Raw genomic sequence first — 21,565 nt, 5'->3', positions numbered from 1 at the left:
GACTTTTTCCAGGGGTCACGTAGCTTGGAGGCTATTGACTCCACATTGACCCTGGCCTATTCTGAATTCTTCAGGTCACCATAGAGGTGGTCGACGGTCCTGACTCCGAAGCAGATAAAGATCAGCATCCGGAGAATAAGCCCAGCTGGTCAGTCCCATCCCCTGACTGGCGGGCCTGGTGGCAGAGGTCCCTGTCCTTGGCCAGGGCAAACAGCGGGGACCAGGACTACAAGTACGACAGTACCTCAGACGACAGCAACTTCCTCAACCCCCCCAGGGGGTGGGACCATACAGCCCCAGGCCACCGGACCTTTGAAACCAAAGAGCAGCCAGAATATGGTGAGTTTACCACCCAGTAATATAAAATTGGTGGGAAGAATAAATGAGGATGCTGTCTTGGACATGCAGCCAAGCAAAGCCCTGCTTAGAGCGTGTGGCTTTTGGTCTTCTGTGAGGCAAACCTCACAAAGGCTCTGTTCCGCAGAAGCCCGAAGGAGGCACCAGCAGCCACATTTTTCTGGAAAGATTGTAATTTTAAATCAAATCATAATCACTATACCAATTATCTTAAGAGAGAATTTTTTTAGGATCGTTGGGGTTCTTTCTGCCTTCCCCACCCCTCAAATTTCAGTTTTATTTCTAAACTGAAGAAATTATCCAATAAACTTGCTTGTATTTTTTACTGTAAAAATTCATCCTGAAAATCAATGTAGTGAAAGAGATGTATACGGCTGCTTCCTTTGACCAGGCGACTGTGTTATGTTTTATATTGGCAGTGGAGTGGTCCTGGGGAATCCACACCAACGGGTATGTCTCAGATCTTCAAAGTAACCCCTCCCCCAATAAATTTCAAAACTCCAAGTTGGGACTTCTGGTTTCCTGTGTTTTGGGAGTAGGATAAGTGAGGTAATACCTTCCAAATTCAGGGAGTTAAAATAATAAAAATTCATTTCTCACTTGAGTTGGGACGGGAGACAGGGTAGGAGAACTCAGCTCCACTCAACCATTCAGGGATCCAGCCTCCTCCCATTTTGGAGTTCCACCAACTGTTAGGGCCTGAGAGTTATCCCCTGGCTATTCTGTGTCCAGCTGGTATCCAGGGAAAGAAAGGGAGCTTGGAGAAGGAACACACACTCGTAAGGCCCTCGGCCTGGAGGTGACACACATCAGATCTACTGAAATTCTGTTGGGAAGACCTGGTCACATGTCCCACCTTGGTGCAAGGGAGGCTGGGAAATGTGTTCTATGTGTGTCCAAGAAAAAGAGGAAACCAATTTAGCAAGCATCTGGCCAGATTTAGTGGGGAATCAGGCAGTTTGTTATAAGAATATTTAATGTCTTACAAATGCACCCATCATCATGCTTTTCTTGTGGCTTCACGATGTGGACTTTGGAGTGAGCAGTGTATGAAGAGGATGACTTGTCTTGTACCATTTACATGCTAACCTTTATCCCCATTTTTCAACAGATAGACCAGTTGTGTATTAGAGACTCATTTTTTCTCATTAATAGGGAATTCTAAGCAACTTCCAAATCAGCAAAACAAAAATATTATTTTGCCACATCATCAGTTGTTCAACCAACATTTATTAAGGGCAAATGTTGTGTCCAGCACTATGCTGGGAACAAAAATGAGCAAGGCATAGTTTGTCCCCAGAACAGATCTCACCAATCTGTGGATCAAGGGAGAAAATTAAACAATAGAGCAAAATAGTGCCATGGTAGAGATATACATCAAATGCTAGGGTAACAGAAAGAAAACTCTATATCCCTTCCAGCCAGCGGGCTCATGAAACCTTCACCTTTCCCAAAGGAAGTCGAGTTATCTGCTTTCCAAGAGGAAGGACTTGGGATAATAGCCAACATTTAAATAGTACTTACCATGCACTAGTCCCTGTTCATGGCATTTCACATATATTATTTCATTTAATCAGCTCTCTGAGGCAGATACTGCACTTTACAGATGGGAAAGCGAAAGCCTGGAAAACTTAAGCAACTTAACCTGGAGGGCTAAGACCTGAGACTCACCCCAGGCAGTCTGGGTCCAGAATCTGTCCTCTTGACCACTATACAATTCTGCCTTTCTGGGGAAAAAAGTCGCACACCCTTTAGGACAGCAGAAGGATCTAGAAATGAGTGCTTAGGTTGGAAGATAGGAATGGGAGGAAAAGATCAGTGCCATTGAATGAGAGAAGCACAGAGGACTGCTTGATGCCAGCCTGACATTGCACAGCTTTTGTGGCTTCACCTGTTTGCCCAGCCCACACAGAACATTGTTTCTGAGAGTAGAGCTCAGACACCTGGCATCAGAATCATTCAGCTGCATGTTTACAAATGCCAATCTTGGGCCGCAACCCTTTCCCTATATACCTCAAAGTGTGGCCCCCAGAACCAGCACCACTAGCATCACGTGGAAATGCAAATGTTTCAAGCCTGACTCCACACCTACTGAGTCAGACACTCTGGAATAGGACCCAGAAATCTGTTTGAACAAGCCCCCCAGGCACTCTGCTGCATTGAGCACCTCTGTTTGAGATGAATGGTTCTCCACCTTGGTTGCTCATTATACTCACCTGGAGAATTGTTTAAAATCCCAATGCCTAGACCTCTCCCCAAACCAGGTGAATTGGGATCTCTGGGGATGAGTCCCAGGCATCGTTGTCTTTTAAAGCTCCAAGGATGACTTCAGTGTTAAGCCCAGGTTGAAGGCCACTGCTTTCCATCTCCTGAATGAGAAGGTCTAGAAGTGACACCTGGAGTCCGTTGTTGTTTGTGTCTTTGTTTCTTTCCTTTTTCAATCAGGGTCACCAGATGATTCTCTTGCACACTGAAGTTTGAAGACCACCACTAGAAACAACTTTTTAATCTAAAGCCTTTACAGAGTACAGTTTGCTGAATTTATGAGCATTAAGAACACCCCCTCTATTTCCATCTTGAGGCTAGAATTTGCTCTACGGCAATTACTGTGGCTACCTCAGCCACCCGCACCCCCAGCCTCCTAGACCTAGAGTACCATTGAGCTCCCCACCTCAGGAGCTCACAGCATGCCTGGGCCATGGAGAAGCTCCCATCCTGTATTATTTCAAAGCACTTCCTAGTATCTTCCCCATCATTAGACTGGACATCGGGATTGCTGCTTTATAAATAAAGTCGTGTTCTGTACGGTACCTCTAAAGCAGTGCTTCTCAGACTTTCATACGTGAATAGCCCCAGCGGCTTGTTAAAATGCACTTTCGATGCAGGAGGTGTAAGAAAAGGGCAGAAGCCTGGGTGAAACTGAGACTGCTGGCCCTCCGACCACACTTTGAGTAGCAAAACTCTATACCCATTGTAGGTGCTTAGTAGCATTTGGCAGAATGAATGAATGAGTGATCATTGCGTCCCAGGATAGTCACATTCTGGAATTCATCTTTTCCAGAATTCCATACAGCATCAGATAAACTGAGAATTCCCCTTTTCTTTCTGTTTTCTTTATTTTTCTTTATTTATTTATTTATTTTTTAAGACCTGGGTCTCGCCCTGTTGCCCAGGCTGGAGTGCAGCAGTGTGATCAGAGCTCACCAAAGCCTCCAACTCCTGTGCTCAAGCAGTCCTCCCACCTCAGCCTCCAAAAGTGCTGGGATTTTTATCCCACAGACCCACTTTTATTGCAGTCAACAGGAAACTTGGAGCAATTTCTAAGTATTTGTCCCTATATTGGGTGCTGTTGTGCAGGAAACAGAAAGAGAACATATCACCCAGGAAGGAGAGGTTCATGCAACAGCAAAGTAGTGCAAGTCACTGTATCTTGGGGCTCGCAGCCTCGTCGGAGACAGGCTAAAATTGCCACAGGAGCTGGCCTTCATGGAGGAGATAGATCTCAGAGTTTTGAAGGTAGAATTTTTAGTAAGAATTTAAATATTTGTCCGCAAGGAGTATTTCTAAAAATCCTAGGTGAAATACATATAGGATACAATGGCATCTGTAGAATAAATTACAAAGTACACAACAGAAGACAGACCTCACTTGTGATGATGAAAACACATGTGGTGATGCTGTGAGTCGGCTCAACTGTGGAAAGTATGTGTTTGAGATGCTGCATTTTAAATCCTTTCTGTGTAGATACTTGGAGTATCCAGGGCAAAGAGAGAGTTCCAAATAAATATATATATATTTTTTTGTCTAACAGTAGTCTACCATTTCTGGAACTGTTTAGAATAGCCCACATAATAAAATTACATAGGTACTGCTTATCGTTACCTGGGTTAGGACTCAGTTCTTTGAAATTCTCTAACTGGTCGTGATCCTATCTTAATAGAAGATTTCAGTGATTTTTTTTTCAGTTGTTTTTCTTTATAATGTTGAATTATGGCCATGTAAGTGGGTATCTTAAAGACAGAGCAACTTGGGCCATAATCAAAACTGCTAGAATAACACCAAGCTATGGAACAGGATATGGCGGGAGCAGACAGAAATTAGATCTAATTCCAGCTCAGCCAAGTTTGAGCTGTGTGACCTTAGGCAAGTACCCTAACCTCTCTGAGCCTCAGTCTCCTTGTCCATAAAAAGATGATGTTTCCACCTACCTCACAGGGTTATTGTAGGAGTTAAATCAGTAGATAGACAGGGCAGCTGGTTAAAGCAGGCCCTCAGTAATCTTGGATTACTTAGACACTGTCATCTTGGATTAATGGTGCAGGTTTACTAGTGGCCAAGTCAAGACCCAAGTCACTTCAGTTGCCCCACCACTGTGACCGGCCCACAGAACTCTAGTGCCCTGAAACTATGAAAAGACTACTTTAAAACTCCAGCGGCATCCTTGAAACCCAGCTCTCAGCCCACTGCACTCAGGATAGTTTTGTTTCCTCCTTGAGTTATTTGATGTCACAGCCAGTGGCTGTCAAAGCACCATATAAATGCTCCCAGGAGCTGTTTTTTCCTGCCGTTGTCATTATATTTGCGATTATAGCTGCTCACATTGATTTTCTGCTCTGAGCAGTGGCCCCTGGTAGGTGAGCAACTGAGAACAGGCTTGTTTTATTATAGCAGAAAGGAGCACTGCCCTCAATGATTTGTACCTGTCAGAAATTCCCTTTCTGTTCTTTGAAGACATTAAACAAATAGAAATCCCCAAGAGGAGGGTCTTTGCCGGGACGTTGATGTGGGCCCATGTGCTGTGAAAGCTTCAGGGGAGTGAGCTCACATACACACTTCTTCCTAGGAGGCAGTTTCACTTCATTGCCAGCCTCAATAGAAATAATTAACCACATGGCGAGTTCTATGCCTGACTTTGGGGGACCCATATGAAAAAAAAGTTTGGAAATAAAATGGCTTTGTGAGCATTTAAAATAAAGACGTGGAGAAAGCCACTTACTGCAATCATAAATCCTTAACGGCTTCAGAGTCTGGCAGCTGTCTAGAGAGCATATTTTAGGGAGGATTTTATGGGGTATTTGTAACAGTTAGCTTTTGCTGCTTAGAAAACCACCCCCAGGCCAGGCATGGTGACGCATGTCTGTAATCCCAGCACTTTGGGAGGCCAAGGCAGGAGGATTGCCTGAGGCCAGGATTTCAAGGCTAGCCTGGACAACAACCTCATCTCTACAAAAATTTTTTGAGAACCTTGGCCAGGCATGTTGGCACATGCCTGTAGTCCCAGCTACTCAGGAGGCTGAGGCAAGAGGATTGCTTGAGCTGAGGAGTTCAGGGCTGCAGTGAGCCATGATGGTGCCACTGTACTCCAGCCTGGGTGACAGAGTGAAACTCTGAAACAGCCAAAAAAAGAAAAAAAAAAGGGTGGGTGGGGTGAAGAAAGAAAAGCCACCCACAAAATTAAAGGAGTGAAAGAGTTCTCTCTCTCACGAATCCATGGGTTGTCTGGACTCTTCTGGTCTGGTCTGGTCTGGTCTGGTCTGGTCTGGTCTGGTCTGGTCTGGCTTGGCTGGGGCTGGATGGTTTAGGCTGGCCTCACTCACAACGAGGGGTGCCCAGCTGTGTAGATGCTGTATTGACATGGCTGGGGCCTCTCTCCACTGGCCCCTCCTGCTCCAGGAGGCTAGCCTAGGCCCTTCACGCTTGGTGGAAGAGTTCCCTGCATCAAGAGGGAATGCATGGGCACTTTGTATACCTCAGCTGGCATCCTATTTGCTATTATCCCATTGGCCAAAGCAAGTCATGTGGCCCATCCTGGAATCAGCCTGAGAGGGGAGTAGCCAAGGGAATGGATTTAGAAAGAGGAATTATGGGCATGATTTTTCACACAGTCTGACACAATATTAATGTTTAATAATTTAGGTCCAAGAAACTATAACAAGAAATCACCTCATGCAGGGATTCCAACACAAGTCTTATAGAGAGTTTAATGCTAAAATCTCAAAACTCAGGGGTGATGTCTCTCCAAATTTGCTGATTGCAATAATGGAGAGGCAAGGCTGCATGAGATTTCTGGATAGTGGAGGTCCCTTTGCTTTTGCAAAGCCAAGGACACTACTTGGCATCAGTGTGTTATGTCTTATGCTGGTACCCACCCCACAGGTGATGCAAACTCTCCCTAGAGGATTTAATAAGACTTCTTCTGACTTACTCACTTTCCGTTTTTATGAATAAAAAACATTATAATCTTTACTTTTGACTTTTTTTAGCTGTTATTCCCTTTAACAAAATCTGGCCTCAGTGGTACGTGCAGGATGTGACTGGGTATGTGCTCATGTGCATATGACCCGCTTCACCTGGATGCTTCTCTGACAAGTGTGCAATTGTGGCTTGTTCCAGGCACCTCTCTGGTGCTCTTGGGGAGGTGACAGAGAGACAGTGGACTGCAACGTTCTCAGTGGGAACAGTGACTGCCCCTACCACAGTGGTTTCTCCATCCAGAAGCAACTTGTCTCTCCAGTCCTTCTGTGTGATGCCTAATAAGAGATGGTGGAGATGAAAGAAGCTAATGCCAGGGAAGGCAGCCCAATCTCCTGACACAGAGCAGTAGTTTCAAATATCTGCTTAGCTGTGTGGTTGCAAAACCATTTCTTAGTAGAAAAATCAAAGTTCAGAAAAATTCTTTTTTGGGGGATCGGGAGGAAAATAGATGGGGCCCCAGGGGCAGATGAGATGGGAGCAAGCTCTCCACTCAGAGTTAGGGAGGAGGCCACAACCATGAAATCCACCCCCCACCACCCCACTTCTCCAATACCGCTTAGTGGACTGAGGAGGCTCCACAGCTCTGGGTTTCCCTGAGGCATGTTCAGAGTGAACGCCACGTAAACAACAGCCTGGAAGGCTGGCACGAGCCCACAGTTCAGGTAGAAGCATGTGTAGACTACATTCCTGCCAGGCCTATGTAATAACAATCGCCACAACCTGCTATGAACAGAGGGCACTCCCTCCCGGCAAGGGGCATGCCTTTAGCTCCACACTTGGCACCAGCAGAGGCCCCAAGGCTGTAGGAAGATAAACCAGGAGAAACTGTCACAGAGCAGAGGTGCTGCAGAAAGAATCATGCTTTAGAGAGAAAGGGCTTGGTGCTAGAGCCCTGCTTTCCCTTCTGTCAACCAGTGACCTTGAACCAGGCATCCTACCGCTCCAGGACTTTACTTTTGGTAAGAGGAACTCAGTTTGACAGGTGTATTAGTCTATTCTCATACTGCTCATAAAGACGTACCCGAGACTGGGTAATTTATAAAGGAAAGAGATTTAATGGACTCACAGTTGCACATGGCTGGGGAGACCTCACAATCATGGCAGATGGCAAAGGAAGAGCAAAGGGATGTCTTACATGGTGACAGGCAAGAGAGAGCTTGTGCAGGGGAACTCTCATTTATAAAACCATCAGATCTCGTGGGACTTATTCACCGCCACGAAAAGAGCATGGGGAAACTGCCCCCATGATTCAGTTATCTCCAGCTGGCCCCGCTCTTGACACATAGGAATTATTACAATTCAAGGTGAGATTTGGGTGGGGAGACAGGGAGACAGAGCCAAACCATATCAATAGGGTACCAACCTCTCCCACACCTCTCATGCCCAAGGCCCCTATTTCCTGGCCTACTTTTCCTTTTTGCACAGCACTCATCAATTTCTAACATGCCATCTAATTCACTTATTTTTTGTGTTTATTGATGAGTGTTTCTCTTTTCTCAGTAAAATATTAGTTCCTCCAGGGCAGGGATCTTTGAAAGTTGTACTTACTAGTGTATCTCATATACCTAGAATTGTGCCTGACATACAAAAAGGGTTCAATAGGTATTCACTGGATGGATGTTGAGTAATGACCTTGAGGGATGATTTCTAGCTTCACCATTAATGTATCAGTAATCTATTGCTACACGGAACAAAGTATCCCAAAGTTGGTGGCTTAAAACAACAACCGTTTATTATTTATCATGATCCTGTGGCTCAAGAGTTCAGACAGGGCCACTGGGTAGGTACTGTGCTCCTGATGGCACCAGCTGCATTCAGCTGTCCACTGGGAATGGCCAGAAGGCTTGAGAAGGCTTTGCTCACATGTGTGGTGTCTCCGTGGTCCTTCATGTGGTTCCTCTCTTTCCACGTGATGCCCCATAATTCACAGGTCTGGCATGAGCCTCTTTCACAGTAACTGGATTCCCCACAGCAAAAGCCAGAAGCTGCCAGACCTTAAGGTCAAGGCCAGCCCAGGTTCTAGAGAAAATAGGTTCTCCTCTCTCTCTCTTTCTCTCTATATGTCAATGAGAGGCTATAAGCACAGAGAGGGAAGGAACTGAGGGTGGTTACCCTTGGAATCTGCCTAGCATATTATCCCATGCTGCGCAAACATATGCATTCTCAGTAAGCATTTTCTGGGCACCTTCTAGGGATGTACGGATCACCACAGTGCCCAAAACCTCCTTGCTGTCACAAAGCTGATCCCTAAATGAGCACTGGAGCCATAAACCTTTTAGCTCCAGCTTAAAAGTCCTCTCCAGCAACCCCCTCCCACAGCAAGAATGATAGAAGTGAATAATTGACAGGCTGCTTGATGGGGAGATTGGGAGACTCTTTGGCCAAAGTTGATGAGCATCTCCCTGGCTCTCTTCCAGATTCCACAGATGGTGAGGGTGACTGGAGTCTCTGGTCTGTCTGCAGTGTCAGCTGCGGGAACGGCAACCAGAAACGGACCCGGTCTTGTGGCTACGCATGCACTGCAACGGAATCGAGGACCTGTGACCGTCCAAACTGTCCAGGTGCGTTCGCCTGAGTGTGTAGCTCCAAGTTCAAGGGGAAAGCTTTTTAATGTATTATTAAAAACTTAGTAAAATTGTCTTTTTAAAAGATGTAACTACTTTTCTTTTGTTGTGGTGGTTGCTGTTGTTGTTTTTGTTTGTTTGTTTCTGAGATGGAGTCTCTGTCTGTCACCCAGGCTGGACTACAGTGGCACAATCTCGGCTCACTGCAACCTCCGCCTCCTGGGTTCAAGCAATTCCCTGCCTCAGCAAATCCCTGCCTCAGCCTCCTGAGTAGCTGGGATTACAGGCATACACCACCATGGCCAGCTAATTTTTGTATTTTTTTAAGTAGAGAAGCGGTTTCACCATGTTGGCCAGGCTGGTCTCAAATTCCTGACCTTGTGATCTGCCCGCCTCGGCCTCCCAAAGTGCTGGGATTATAGGCGTGAGCCAAGATGTAACCACTTTTCTAATAAGACTTCTGACCAGAGTGAGTCAGGAGGTAATTGATGAGCTGAATGGATTTTCTGAGTCTTATGCACAATTACAGTGGCCGTGACCTAAAAGACAATGCCGCATTGTACTTATTTAATTTAGAGGAGGGACTCTGGTTAGACTGGGTTTTTGATGTGGGATTTGTTGTGCCTTGAAGAGAAACAGAAGGCAGACACTCATGGTCTGATGAGGAAGCCACGATGAGAGGCTTGACAGCCATCTACAGGAAAAAGACACAGTTCCATACCAGAGAGTTGCCAAAGGCTCCCAGGAGCACAACCTGGGGCATCTTGGTAGTCAGCTATCACTTTATACTGCGTTGTCAGTGCTTCAAAAACTAAACTAATTGCACACTTGGTGAGAGGTCATGTTGAGAGTCAACAATAATTGTGATTGACTGTAGCAGTGGTTGTCAAACTATGGCCAGGTCTGGCTCGAGAACTGTTTTTGTGTGTCCCATACATTTTTAAAGTGTTGTGGAGAGAATAAGAAAGAGAAGGAGGAGGAAGAAGAATAAAAGGAGAAGGGCATGGAGGAAGAGAAGGAGAAGGAGGAGGAGAAAAAGGAGGAGAAGGAGGAGGGAAGGAGGAGGAAAAGGAGGAGGAAGCTGCAACCAAGACCATATGTGACCCACAAAACCTAAAATATTTACCCTCTGACCCTTGACAAAAAAGCTGAGTAACTCCTGGTGTATAGTCTTACTGTGTATTTCCCATTGCCAGGTAGAATACCAGCCTAAAATAATATCTTAGAGCCTTTCAAGAAACCACACATTCCAAATGGCTTCGGCTGAAAAAAATTTCAGAGACAGAAAATCTGATCCCCGCACCCCAGACTTCCTTTTTCTACCTCTAGACACTCTGTTCTCCAACCAGAGACATTTGGAACAAAGGACAAATGAAAGCACAAAGGCGTTTCTGAGGAGAGGGAGGAAGAATCAGATTGGAATGAATGTGTATGTTAGCAAAAGGGGACATGTAGAAAACGGGGCTGAAATGCAAGAAGTGGCGGTTCTGGCTCCATGTCAGCCATGCAGATGGATTTCAAAACAGTGGAGCAACCATTACGGTGCTTTTCCTGACTTTCTCATGCTCATTAGGATAAGCTGAGCTGGAAGCCTGGTGGGTGGAATCTGGATGTATAGAAAAAAGCAATAAATAATAACAATATGAGGAGGACGGAGAGGGAAACAGGAAGGAAATGAAAAAGAGAAGAAGAATATGAAGTAAAAGAAGATGATGAAGGTAAAAAGATGATGCAAAAGAAAATGACAATAAAGGTGAAGAAGAAAAAATAAAATAGATGACGAAGAAGATATTTTGAGTACTTAAGTGTCAAGCAAATGGCTAAAGTCCTTATAGGTATTATTTTGTTTAGTTTTCACAATAACTTAATGAAATAGGTATTTACAATTGTATCCATTTGACAGCTGTAGAAACTGAGGCATTAACTTGCCTGGAGTCACACAGACAGCAAGTGATCAACCTGGAATTTGAATCCGGACAGTCTGATTACAGAGTTAATATTCTTAATCATTAAACTCTTTGGTCTTTACCAAGAGAAGGGTATTGGAATCAGCCAATGCTGTCAATGGACACAGACAGCATTTGAAGTCAAGGTTTGGGGGCTTGCCTGTTGTTTTCTCTTCCAGAGCTCCCATCCAGACTCAAAGTGGTAGGTTTAGGTACCTTGTCAGGGGAAGGCTCCCCTCTGCCTCCATTTACAAATGTTTCCTTCCTGTTTTCTGTCACCGCGGAGAGCAGTGTGACCAGGAGCCCTCTTCACACCTTTTCTTCTCGTCTGTCCTCACCCTCCTTCCATCCTTTCTGCCTCCCAGTTCCTGGCTATTGCAGCTTTTCTGGGCTCCCTTGGAACATGAAGGATTTCCTTTTCCAGGATCTCTTTCCTTGTTTGATTCGTTGATTCCCAGCTTTCCTGGAAAGACTCATGGGGCAAAGTCCCCCTGGCCTAGCAGTTATTACACTGTAAAAGTTTGTCCTGTAGGTCAGCCCTGCAAATAAGTTTGAGGTGCCTCACATAAAATCAGAGAGCTCCTTAAAGGAAATCAAGTCAGGGAAACCAGCAGGGAAGTCCAAGGCTCACTAGCAAATGTTACCACAGCGCCTCACTCCCTCCTCTTCTTATTGCTTTAGCTTGCACCGGATTCCTGCTTGTAAAGGAAGCTTGGTTAGGGGTGGCCATTTGGGTGAGCCAGTAAGTTTGAATAGAGCTGGGTTCAGTTCCTCAGAGCAAATTATGGGAAGCCCAGCTTTTTCTTTCCGAAGCATCATCAACAATGTCCTAGAATATGAGCTAACTCTTCTTGGCTATGCATTGTAGCATCTTCAGTGAGCTAGACAAAGAAAGAGCAAGACAGATATTCAAGGGAAAACTATCACCTAACACTTCCCACTTACTGCTCTAAGTACTTTCTTTACACCAACTCATTTCATTATTTCAACTCTAGGAGGTAGGGCAATTTGTTCTCCCCACGTACAGATGTAAAAACTGAGGCACACAAAAGTTCACTGGCTACCCCAAGGTCACGTGGCTAGTAATGATTTCAACTCTCACAGTCAGTCATTAAGAACAAGATATTAACCACTACGTTCTATTGCCTCTGGTTTAGTTCATCACCCTGACACCATGCTGGCATGTGTCCCCCACTGCCCAAATCCCCATCCGCGGGCCCAGTGAGTGAGTTCCTAAGGACTCATTCAGGCACATTTGGATCTGATTTCATGCTGCCAGTGTATCTTGGGTTTTAATATAGTTTCTGCACTACTACCTGCTTTTTACTGTTTCCTCTGTTGGCAAGTTTCTGCCCGTGAGTAGTAATGAATACAAAAAAGGCTTTGTTCGGGTGTATTTATTTTGTTATTGTTGGGGGGGGAGATAACTTTCCATATAATGATGGAAAAATGAGCTCTTGTCTGTGTTTAGGAATTGAAGACACTTTTAGGACAGCTGCCACCGAAGTAAGTCTGCTTGCGGGAAGTGAGGAGTTTAATGCCACCAAACTGTTTGAAGTTGGTAAGAAGATGTTTTTCTTTTTTAATCCAAAGATTGACTTAGTGCCTCGGAGATTCCTTTTGCCTTTGCAGTGCCATCCTTGGATCCACGTAAATGTTTCATTTTCCTTTTCTGGGGTCCAGTGCTCCCAGCATGTGTCTTGCTTGCTGAATATACTTCAAGCAAGAGAAAACAGTCCTGAGCCTCCTCCACTGGACCGAGCGCTTCTGGGTTCACTCTGCTCTCTATGCAGTCTTCACAGCCAGAGGCAGATGGGGCCCATCTCTCCTCTTAGCACAGAATAAGCCCATAGCAGGGGCTCAAGTCACATGGAATCTGTTCTTACTCAGCCTTCATTGGGTGTCCTCAAGAAAATCAAGAAATGGTGCCCTCAGTTCTCCAGCAGAGGGAGGGAGGGAGGGGAAGAGGGAATTTTCTCAAAATGTTGCACCTCCATCCCCTGCAAGCATTTTTCATAAACCTTTGGTACATTCTGCTACTTGTCCACTAGAAAATGCTAGAGCAAATGCAATAAATGTGAAGCAAACAAAATGGAAAGTGACTCTTCAGGTGCAAGGTGCAAGCTTACTTTTTAAAAATAGCTTCATGTGCTTCTCTATGTACTTAAGGATTGTAGAAGGGTAAAATTCCTTCTACCCCATATCTTTTAGCCACCCAAAAGTTCTTACTTAGCTGCTTCACATCTGCCCTGCCTCCTCAGCCAAAATTTAGCAGTCCTGAGTCCTTTTTTTTCATAGCCCAGCTATTTGGGAGCTGATTTGGTGAACAAAAAATGTTCCTCAAATGCCTATTGGGGTCAGGTAATGGGGTCAGGTAAGCATCCAAGTAGAACAAATCTAGAATAAAAGGAAAGACAAAAAGAAAGTCTGGAGGAAAATAATGGTTCTAGCACTATGATGAAAAGAAAATGAGTCTGGGCACAGGACTCACGCCTGTAATCCCAGCACTTTGGGAGACCGAGGCAGGTGGATCACCTGAGGCCAGAGGCCAGGAGTTCGAGACCAGCCTGGCCAACATGGTGAAACCCCATCTCTACTGAAAATATAAAAATTAGCTGGGCATGGTGGCAGGCGCCTGTAACGCCAGCTACTCTGGAGGCTGAGGCAGGAGAATCATTGAATCCAGGAGGCAGAGGTTGCAGTGAGCCAAGATCGCGCCACTGAACTCCAGCCTAGGCAACAAGAGCAAAACTCCATCAGAAAGAAAGAAAGAGAGAAAGAGAGAGAGAGAGAAAGAGAGAGAGAGAAGGAAGGAAGGAAGGAAGGAAGGAAGGAAGGAAGGAAGGAAGGAAGGAAGGAAGGAAGGAAGGAAAGAAAGAAAGAAAGAAAAGAAAATGAAACAGCTACAGTGTCGGGGGCAGTAGAGAATGGTAAAGTCTGTGACAAAATGAAGAGCTTTATCCAAAGGGTCGGCCATGATGTGGTCACTATGGAATGAGGACCCACCCAGTATTGCCGTGTTCTGGGTTTCTAAGAGAGACCTGAAATCTTGATTTTGCCAGATTACATCTTAACTTTTTAATGCTTGATAGAAATTTATTTTAAAAACAAATCTAATCAGAGATGTCTATGAGCCAAACTGGATGCAGTTTGGAAATTCAGTGTCACGAGGGCCTTCACCTCACCCCTCCAATCCCTTCACATACATATGATCAAATGCATTTAACAGGAACCATCAGCAAATACAATGCATTTGATTGAAAAATAGAAACGACTTTAAAGGCAAGACTTTGACATAAAGTGGTAGAACCTTAAAGGCATTCTTCTGAGGCAGAAAGTTTCTCAGGCCTCTTCATATCACACCCCACAGGCAGGCAGCATCTAGCTGTTTTGCAGAACACAGCCCAGATGCACAAGGCCACATTGGCATGTGGCTAAGGACACCAGAGCTGAGTAGACATGGTGTCTCAGTCAGGGTCCAGGCAGGAAAGAACATGGCACACTCAACTTAGGTAACTGAGGGGCCTTTGGTGAGGGACTGCTTGCAAAGGTACAAGCAGAGTGGAAGGATTGAACTTTCATTTTGTCAATGACTGCTCAGAGAGGAGGCCACAGTCACAGCCTATCCCAGCTGGCAGCACCTAGACACTGTTGGGTGCACCCTCTAGGTTCCCTCCCACTTAATCCTCTCTGCAACTTTCTGAGACAAGTGCTATTTTTATGCCCAAATTAGAGATGAGAAAACCGAAGCACAGCAAGGTAAAATACCTCCCTCAAGTCGCAGAGCTCCTGAAAGTTGAGTTGCAATTCAATCCCGGGCTGTTCAGCATGCGATCCCACACTTTGCCTTTCGCCAGGCCTTTCTGAGTTCATAAGATGTGCCCCATTTTTCTCTTTCTCGTTTCCCTGACAAGTGCCCAGAGCCCTCTTGCAAGCTGCCCCTCATCCTAACCATGTGATTTCCACCCACAACGCCATCAGCCTCCCAGGCTCCTGGGTCAGAGCTGGAGTCACTGCTGATGTCTTCCTCTCTTTACTCCAAAGTCCACCAGCCACCAAGGCCTGGCAGCTGTAACTCTCTGACCTCTTCTGATCCCAGCTGCTCTTTCCTCCCAGAGTATTTCACCTGGACCCTCCCGGTCGTTATCGGCTCTGAATTCATTTTCTTACTGCACAGCTCAGTTAATAGCTCACTATCATTTACAAACTTTCCGTGGCTCCCTAGTACCCGCTGAACCAGCCTAAACTGAACAAGACCGCCATGATCTGACACTAACAAGCTTATATTCCTATACCTTCTGCTGCCATGAAACTGAACATGTCATGCCTCAGCCCCAGACATCCCCAACAGATTTTTTCCTGCATAACCTTAGTTTGCACAATGAACGCTTACCTGGAGATCCTTCGCTTGCCCTTCCTCCATCTATGCTGTTGCAGTCTGTGTCCATTAGACATTTCCAAGACCCAGACACCATGATGGGATTAGACATGCAAGAGATTTTTTGAGGAAACGCCCAGAAAAGATAAAGAGCAAGGCAGCAGGACTAGGCAGGGAGAGCTTTCGGACCAAGGTGCAGGCCTGACTCCTACAAAACAAAGCAAGGCAGGCTCAGCCATGCTGATGGGGAATCCCAGCAAAGTTGCCTGTTGGAGGAGACCCTTGTCGGGCGGTTCCCCTACCATGCTCAGCCATTGGCCAAGAGCAGCCAGAGGGCAGATAGGGCCTTGATGTTCAAATCACGATAGATCCAAAGGTGCAACCTGGAGGCTGCCAGTCAACAAAGCACCCACAGCAGGTTCCCTTATGGGAGCTCTGAGCAGGACACTTGTGGCTGTCACATAGCCCTGACATGGCCTAGGAGCAACCTGGTGTCACATGCTCCTTGAAGCAACCCTGACTTCCCCTGTTAGAAATGACCTTGCATTTTTGGACACCCCTGGGGCTTTTTGCCTTTGCCTCCTTTAACGCACCCCACATTCCACCACTGTTGGCTTCCTTAGATATGCCTCATCTTACCCACCGCAGCTCACTGGGGCAGATGACCCGCCCACTCACTGGGCTGCCGGTGACCAGCCCTCATTCCCTCCACCCACAGCATGTCCTTGCACCTCTAACTGACAACCCCTGTGTGCCTTTGCCTGAGGTCTTTCTCTGTTCCGGAGCCCAGCTGCGCATGAATGCACAGGGCATTCCTAGCTGGAAGTCCAGGACCAGTCCCCTGTTGGTGATGAATGGGAGCCGGTGGATAAAAACTCAGATCCCCATCAATAAAAACAAATCTAGACTCAGTAAGGAGAGGCTTTATTCAAAGGATTATTGCAGGGAGGCGGGGGATGTTATCTCCGTATTACTGCAGTGGGATGAACGATGTGACCAGAAGATCTGCAGGCATCTCAAGGGTTAGGCAAGGAGCGTTTCCTTTTATAGAGAAGTAAGTAAGGGAAAGCGAGATGAAAGGGTGGCGTGATCAGATAGTAGATTGGAGAATGCTCTACCCTGAAGCCAGCCTCTTTCCAAAAGGGATCCTTCAGGAGAGACTGTGCTGGTTTAGGCTGAGGGTGGGCCAAAGTCCTGGGAACTGGGTGAAGGAGAGAAGCTTCATCAAAGTTTGGTTAAGATACATTTTGTCAGCCAGGCGCAGTGGCTCACACCTGTAATCCCAGCACTTTGGGAGTTTGAGGCGAATGGATCATGAGATCAGGAGTTCAAGACCAACCTGACCAACATGGTGAAACCCCGTCTCTACTAAAAATACAAAAATTAGCCAGGTACAATGTCAGGTGCCTGTATTCCCATCTACTCGGGAGGCTGAGGCAGGATAATTGCTTGAAGCCGGGCAGCAGAGGTTGCAGTGAGCTGAGATCGTGCCACTGCACTCTAGCCTGGGTGACAGAGTGAGACTCCATCCACAACCCTCCCCACCCCACCAAAAAAAGATGCATTTTCTTCTGATTAATCAGTGAGGACAAGCAGTTTTTGAGGCAAAGAAAGGGAATTTGTGCTTCTGGCCTTGTCACAGGTGAACAAAGCAGACATCCGTGAGTCTTTTCTAAGTCCTATGGGGAAAGGGGGTTCTCTGCAGTAAGCTGTTTTCCAGAATGCAGAAGGGCTGGGGGCTCCCAATCTTCACTGTTTCCAGGATCACAGGACTTGGGTAAAGTTTAACATTGTTTCAGATAGGAAAATGCTGAGGCATGAGGCTTCCCAGATCCCAGTAGAAGTAACCAGTTCTTTACAGTGGTTACTTGTTTGCTCCACACCCTGTATTAACTGCTCTCTCTTCTCTGTCTAATTCCCCTGCTCCCCTGCCTCTGTTTCCTGAAATCACTTCCCCAAAAAATCATTTTCACTGGAATCTTTTTGTCTCAGGGTCTGGGGTAACCCAAACTAGGACACTAAACCTGAGGTCCTGGAATCAGATGACTGAGGGACCGAGAGATCACCCATAAATGAAAGGATCAAGTAGGAGCTGTGCTGAGCTGGGGACCTTCGGCCCTGTCCATGGAGGGGTCACCATTCACCTGTTCACAGGATCATTTGTTCCCATGGGAGAATGCAGGACCAGCATAGATCAATCTTTTGGTTTTTCAGATAAAACCACAGATACACATTTATAATTGAAATAACTAATTCTTACATATTGGCAACCAATCAATTATTTTTAATACTGAAAGAACCAAACACAACCCCTCTGGGGCTACATTTTGACCCAGGCCTACAGGTCGCTGGCCTGTGACCCAAATCTTAAGATCCCTAAAAGCAAGTGCCCCAGGCTCCTTCCTCTTTGAGGCACCTTGCCCTGTGAATTTGCAGTCAGTGATAGTTATATGCCTCAGATTAAGAGGTTGGGGGAACCAGTCTGTGTGTGGCAAAATCAAAACTGAGTCCTACAAATCTTCCTTTGGGGCCTTTTCCATCACATCATCACTTATTTCTTTATATTTTTATTTTTTATTTTTATTATTTATTTATTTATTTATTGAGACAGAGTCTTGCTCTATTGCTCAGGCTGGAGTCCAGTGGCACAATCTCAGCTCACTGCAACCTTCTGCCTCCCAGGTTCAAGTGATTCTCCTGCCTCAGCCTCCTGAGTAGCTAGGATTACAGGCACGTGCCACAATGCCTGGCTAATATTTTGTAATTTTAGTAGAGACGGGGTTTCACTTTGTTGGCCAGGCTGGTCTCAAACTCCTGACCTCAGTGTTTTAAGATGATCCGCCCGCCTCAGCCTCCCAAAGTGCTGGGATTACAGGCATGTGCCACCACGCCTGGCCTCATCACTTATTTAGAGGGGAGATTCCAGTAATTCTGAATTCTTAAGTTAGTTAGGAGTGATAATCGGGTCATGATTATTTAGGAAAATATCCTCTTTTTTGTAGATGCTTACTAAAATTTAGGAGTAATATGTGTTTCCACACAATTTTTTAAAAAGATAAAGCAAATATAATGATAGTTAAATCCAGGTGATGAAATATGGGTAGTCATTGTATAAAAATATTCTCTACTTTTCTGTGTGTCTGAAAATTTTATAATATAAAGCGGGGCATTTAGAGGAAGTCTTGTGAATAACGAAGTTCCCAAGTTCGAGGGACGTGAGAACCGCCATCCACCTCTGATGGTTCCAGGGGGCTGCAGGGGTCTCTGGCTCTAGGAAAGGAGTTGTTGACTTTAGTGTCCTCCTGCGGGCCCTCAGGAGCAGCCTGGTGTAACATGCCCCTTGAAGCACCTCCTGTGGGCCGGTTGTGCATGCGGTAAGAGGGTTTCTCTTTGGCCTTTTCCAGACACAGACAGCTGTGAGCGCTGGATGAGCTGCAAAAGCGAGTTCTTAAAGAAGTACATGCACAAGGTGATGAATGACCTGCCCAGCTGCCCCTGCTCCTACCCCACTGAAGTAGCCTACAGCACGGCTGACATCTTCGACCGCATCAAGCGCAAGGACTTCCGCTGGAAGGACGCCAGTGGGCCCAAGGAGAAGCTGGAGATCTACAAGCCCACGGCCCGGTACTGCATCCGCTCCATGCTGTCCCTGGAGAGCACCACGCTGGCGGCGCAGCACTGCTGCTATGGCGACAACATGCAGCTCATCACCAGGGGCAAGGGGGCGGGCACGCCCAACCTCATCAGCACCGAGTTCTCCGCGGAGCTCCACTACAAGGTGGACGTCCTGCCCTGGATTATCTGCAAGGGTGACTGGAGCAGATATAACGAGGCTCGGCCTCCCAACAACGGACAGAAGTGCACAGAGAGCCCCTCGGATGAGGACTACATCAAGCAGTTCCAAGAGGCCAGGGAGTATTAAAGAGACTGGGATGAGATGGAGGACGCCACCTCTGGTTCTGGAGCGCACACGCGCCGCACTGACCTGCCGACTGGCGCCGAGACCTTCTTAGCCGCGGTCGTGTATATTTGTATATACCCCATGAGTATTTCTCATACATTACGCTAGGGGCGTGCGCCACGCCCGGGGACTGCCTTGTGAAGCCGCCCTCGCCATCTGCAGAGTTCCTTGAAAGTACCCCCGGGGAGCGATGTGGGCAGAAGGATGGGGACCACTTGGAAGCCAGAAGAAGAACCTGGAAGCCACAGTGGGTGCAACTCAATTCACACCCGGATCCAGAGTTTCCAAGAGAGGCTAAGGGGGAAAGAGACTGAGGTTGTAAACGTTATAAGCAGTTTTTATATATAACTTATTTAATACAAATGTGACTTAAGTGTAACCTTTTCTCTGGAGTTGTGGTGAAACTAATCTCTTCTGTGAGAGATCAGAAAGAAAGAGACTTAGGGAAGTGGAAGAGAAAGGGAATTTTGGAATTTATTTCTTTAAAAATAATGCAATAGAAATATATCAAAACATGTAAACGCCCACTTTAAACCAAATGTTATTTAGTCATGAGGCACCTTGCTGGAGTCTCAGATTCCAAAAGTCTCTTCTTCAGACTGGGTAGGGAATATGGTATTTTAGGGACAAAGCTGAGGACTGATTTTAAATAGGCTTTAAAATAAAAGGTCAGTATTATCATAATGCTATCATTCTGCTAAACGGCCCCAAAACAGTAGAATTTCTGCTCCTGTCTTAGTAGGTTCAGAAGACTGCAGCTAAGTTCAGATGTGAAAACAGGAAGTAGCACTTTTCCAAAGGAAAACAACAAAACAAATGGGAAAAAGATAATGGACCTCATTTCACCTCTTTTAATACTATTTTAACAATTTTTTTCCTCCACCAATATATTCCAAATAAATAAATATGAAAGAGGGGGAGGGTCAATCTGGGGAATCTTAATTTTTATGTTTTAAGAAAAGAAAAAAAACTGCATTATTTTTGTAAAGTATTTATTGAGTCACGGATTATTATGCATCAAGCAATTGTTAATATGACCTGGTCCTATAGGGTGGAACTTAGGAAAAATGAAGTTGGTTCTTATTCAATATTTTACTTTGCAAAATTCTAGTAAAAGAGAGTATATAATAAAATCATAATAAAATGTGTTACCTGCATCCTTCATTTATGATACAAATGCGATAAATAGCCCGGGTGAAGCAAGACTTCAAGGTAGGGGAAAGAAAATTGCAACCCAGGTGGGAATAAAAGGCTCATTAATTGATTAACATGATTGTGGGTGGTGTAAGTCATGGTATCTTTGGCACCAAGAATGTCTACCCAACCCCCAGGAGGCTGAGGCCCATTGACACATGTGTGACTTTTTGCCCGCCCAGACCTAAGGAAGCCAATCCAGAACAAAGGCTTAAGACAGCCCAGATGAGCAGGGCCACTTCCACAGAAAATTCTGCAATTACAGTCATAAGTGGAACTACTTATCATGCAAAGTATTCCTTTTCCCAGTGAGAAAACCAAAGCTCAGAAAACATAAAGACATTGGACCTATCTTTCATTTCCTAGCCTAGTATTCTTTCTACTGTAGCATATTTTTGAAGTCCTTATATTCCTCGTATCTTTGGTATTCCTAACCTCACCCTTAAGTTATCCTGATACAATTCTATTCTTACAGAAAATTTTTTACCAGTCATTTACACTTTTTTTTTTTTTTTTTTTTTTTTGAGACTGTCTCACTCTGTCCCCCAAGCTGGAGTGCAGTGGCGTGATCTGGACTCAGTGCAACTTCCGCCTCCTGAGTTCAAGCCATTCTCCTGCCTCAGCCTCCCAAGTAGCTGGGATTACAGGCATGTGCCACCATGCCCGGCGAACTCTTGTATTTTTAGGAGAGACAAGGTTTCACCATGTTGGCCAGACTGGTCTCAAACTCCTGGCCTCAAGTGATCTGCCTGCCTTGACCTCCCAAAGCGTTGGGATTACAAGCATGAGCCATGATGCCCAGCCATTTACACTTTACACCTTAGAAGGTATTGCCCACTCTCAGAATATTTATATTTAAGATCTGTGTCTCATCATGGAATGAGAAGCCTTATTCACATCTGAAGCAATT

General features: G+C 45.6%; 1 protein-coding gene across 1 annotated transcript in view; it reads left to right on the top strand.

Moving 5' to 3' along the window:
- The window catches only part of ISM1 (isthmin 1), a 77,991-nt gene extending 57,382 nt beyond the window's left edge, over positions 1-20,609 (top strand). Inside the window, exons 3-6 of the mRNA XM_023217844.2 lie at positions 75-339; positions 9,030-9,173; positions 12,594-12,683; positions 18,905-20,609. Of these exons, the coding sequence (XP_023073612.1) occupies positions 75-339; positions 9,030-9,173; positions 12,594-12,683; positions 18,905-19,422 (1,017 nt within the window). The 3' untranslated portion in view covers positions 19,423-20,609. The remainder of the gene's footprint in view (positions 1-74; positions 340-9,029; positions 9,174-12,593; positions 12,684-18,904) is intronic.
- Positions 20,610-21,565: the final 956 nt, after the last annotated feature.

Source organism: Piliocolobus tephrosceles, chromosome 20, assembly GCF_002776525.5.
Source record: "Piliocolobus tephrosceles isolate RC106 chromosome 20, ASM277652v3, whole genome shotgun sequence".
Taxonomy (NCBI): domain Eukaryota; kingdom Metazoa; phylum Chordata; class Mammalia; order Primates; family Cercopithecidae; genus Piliocolobus; species Piliocolobus tephrosceles.
The sequence above is the reverse complement of the archived record's forward strand: the minus strand, read 5'-3'. Positions and strand labels throughout refer to the sequence as shown.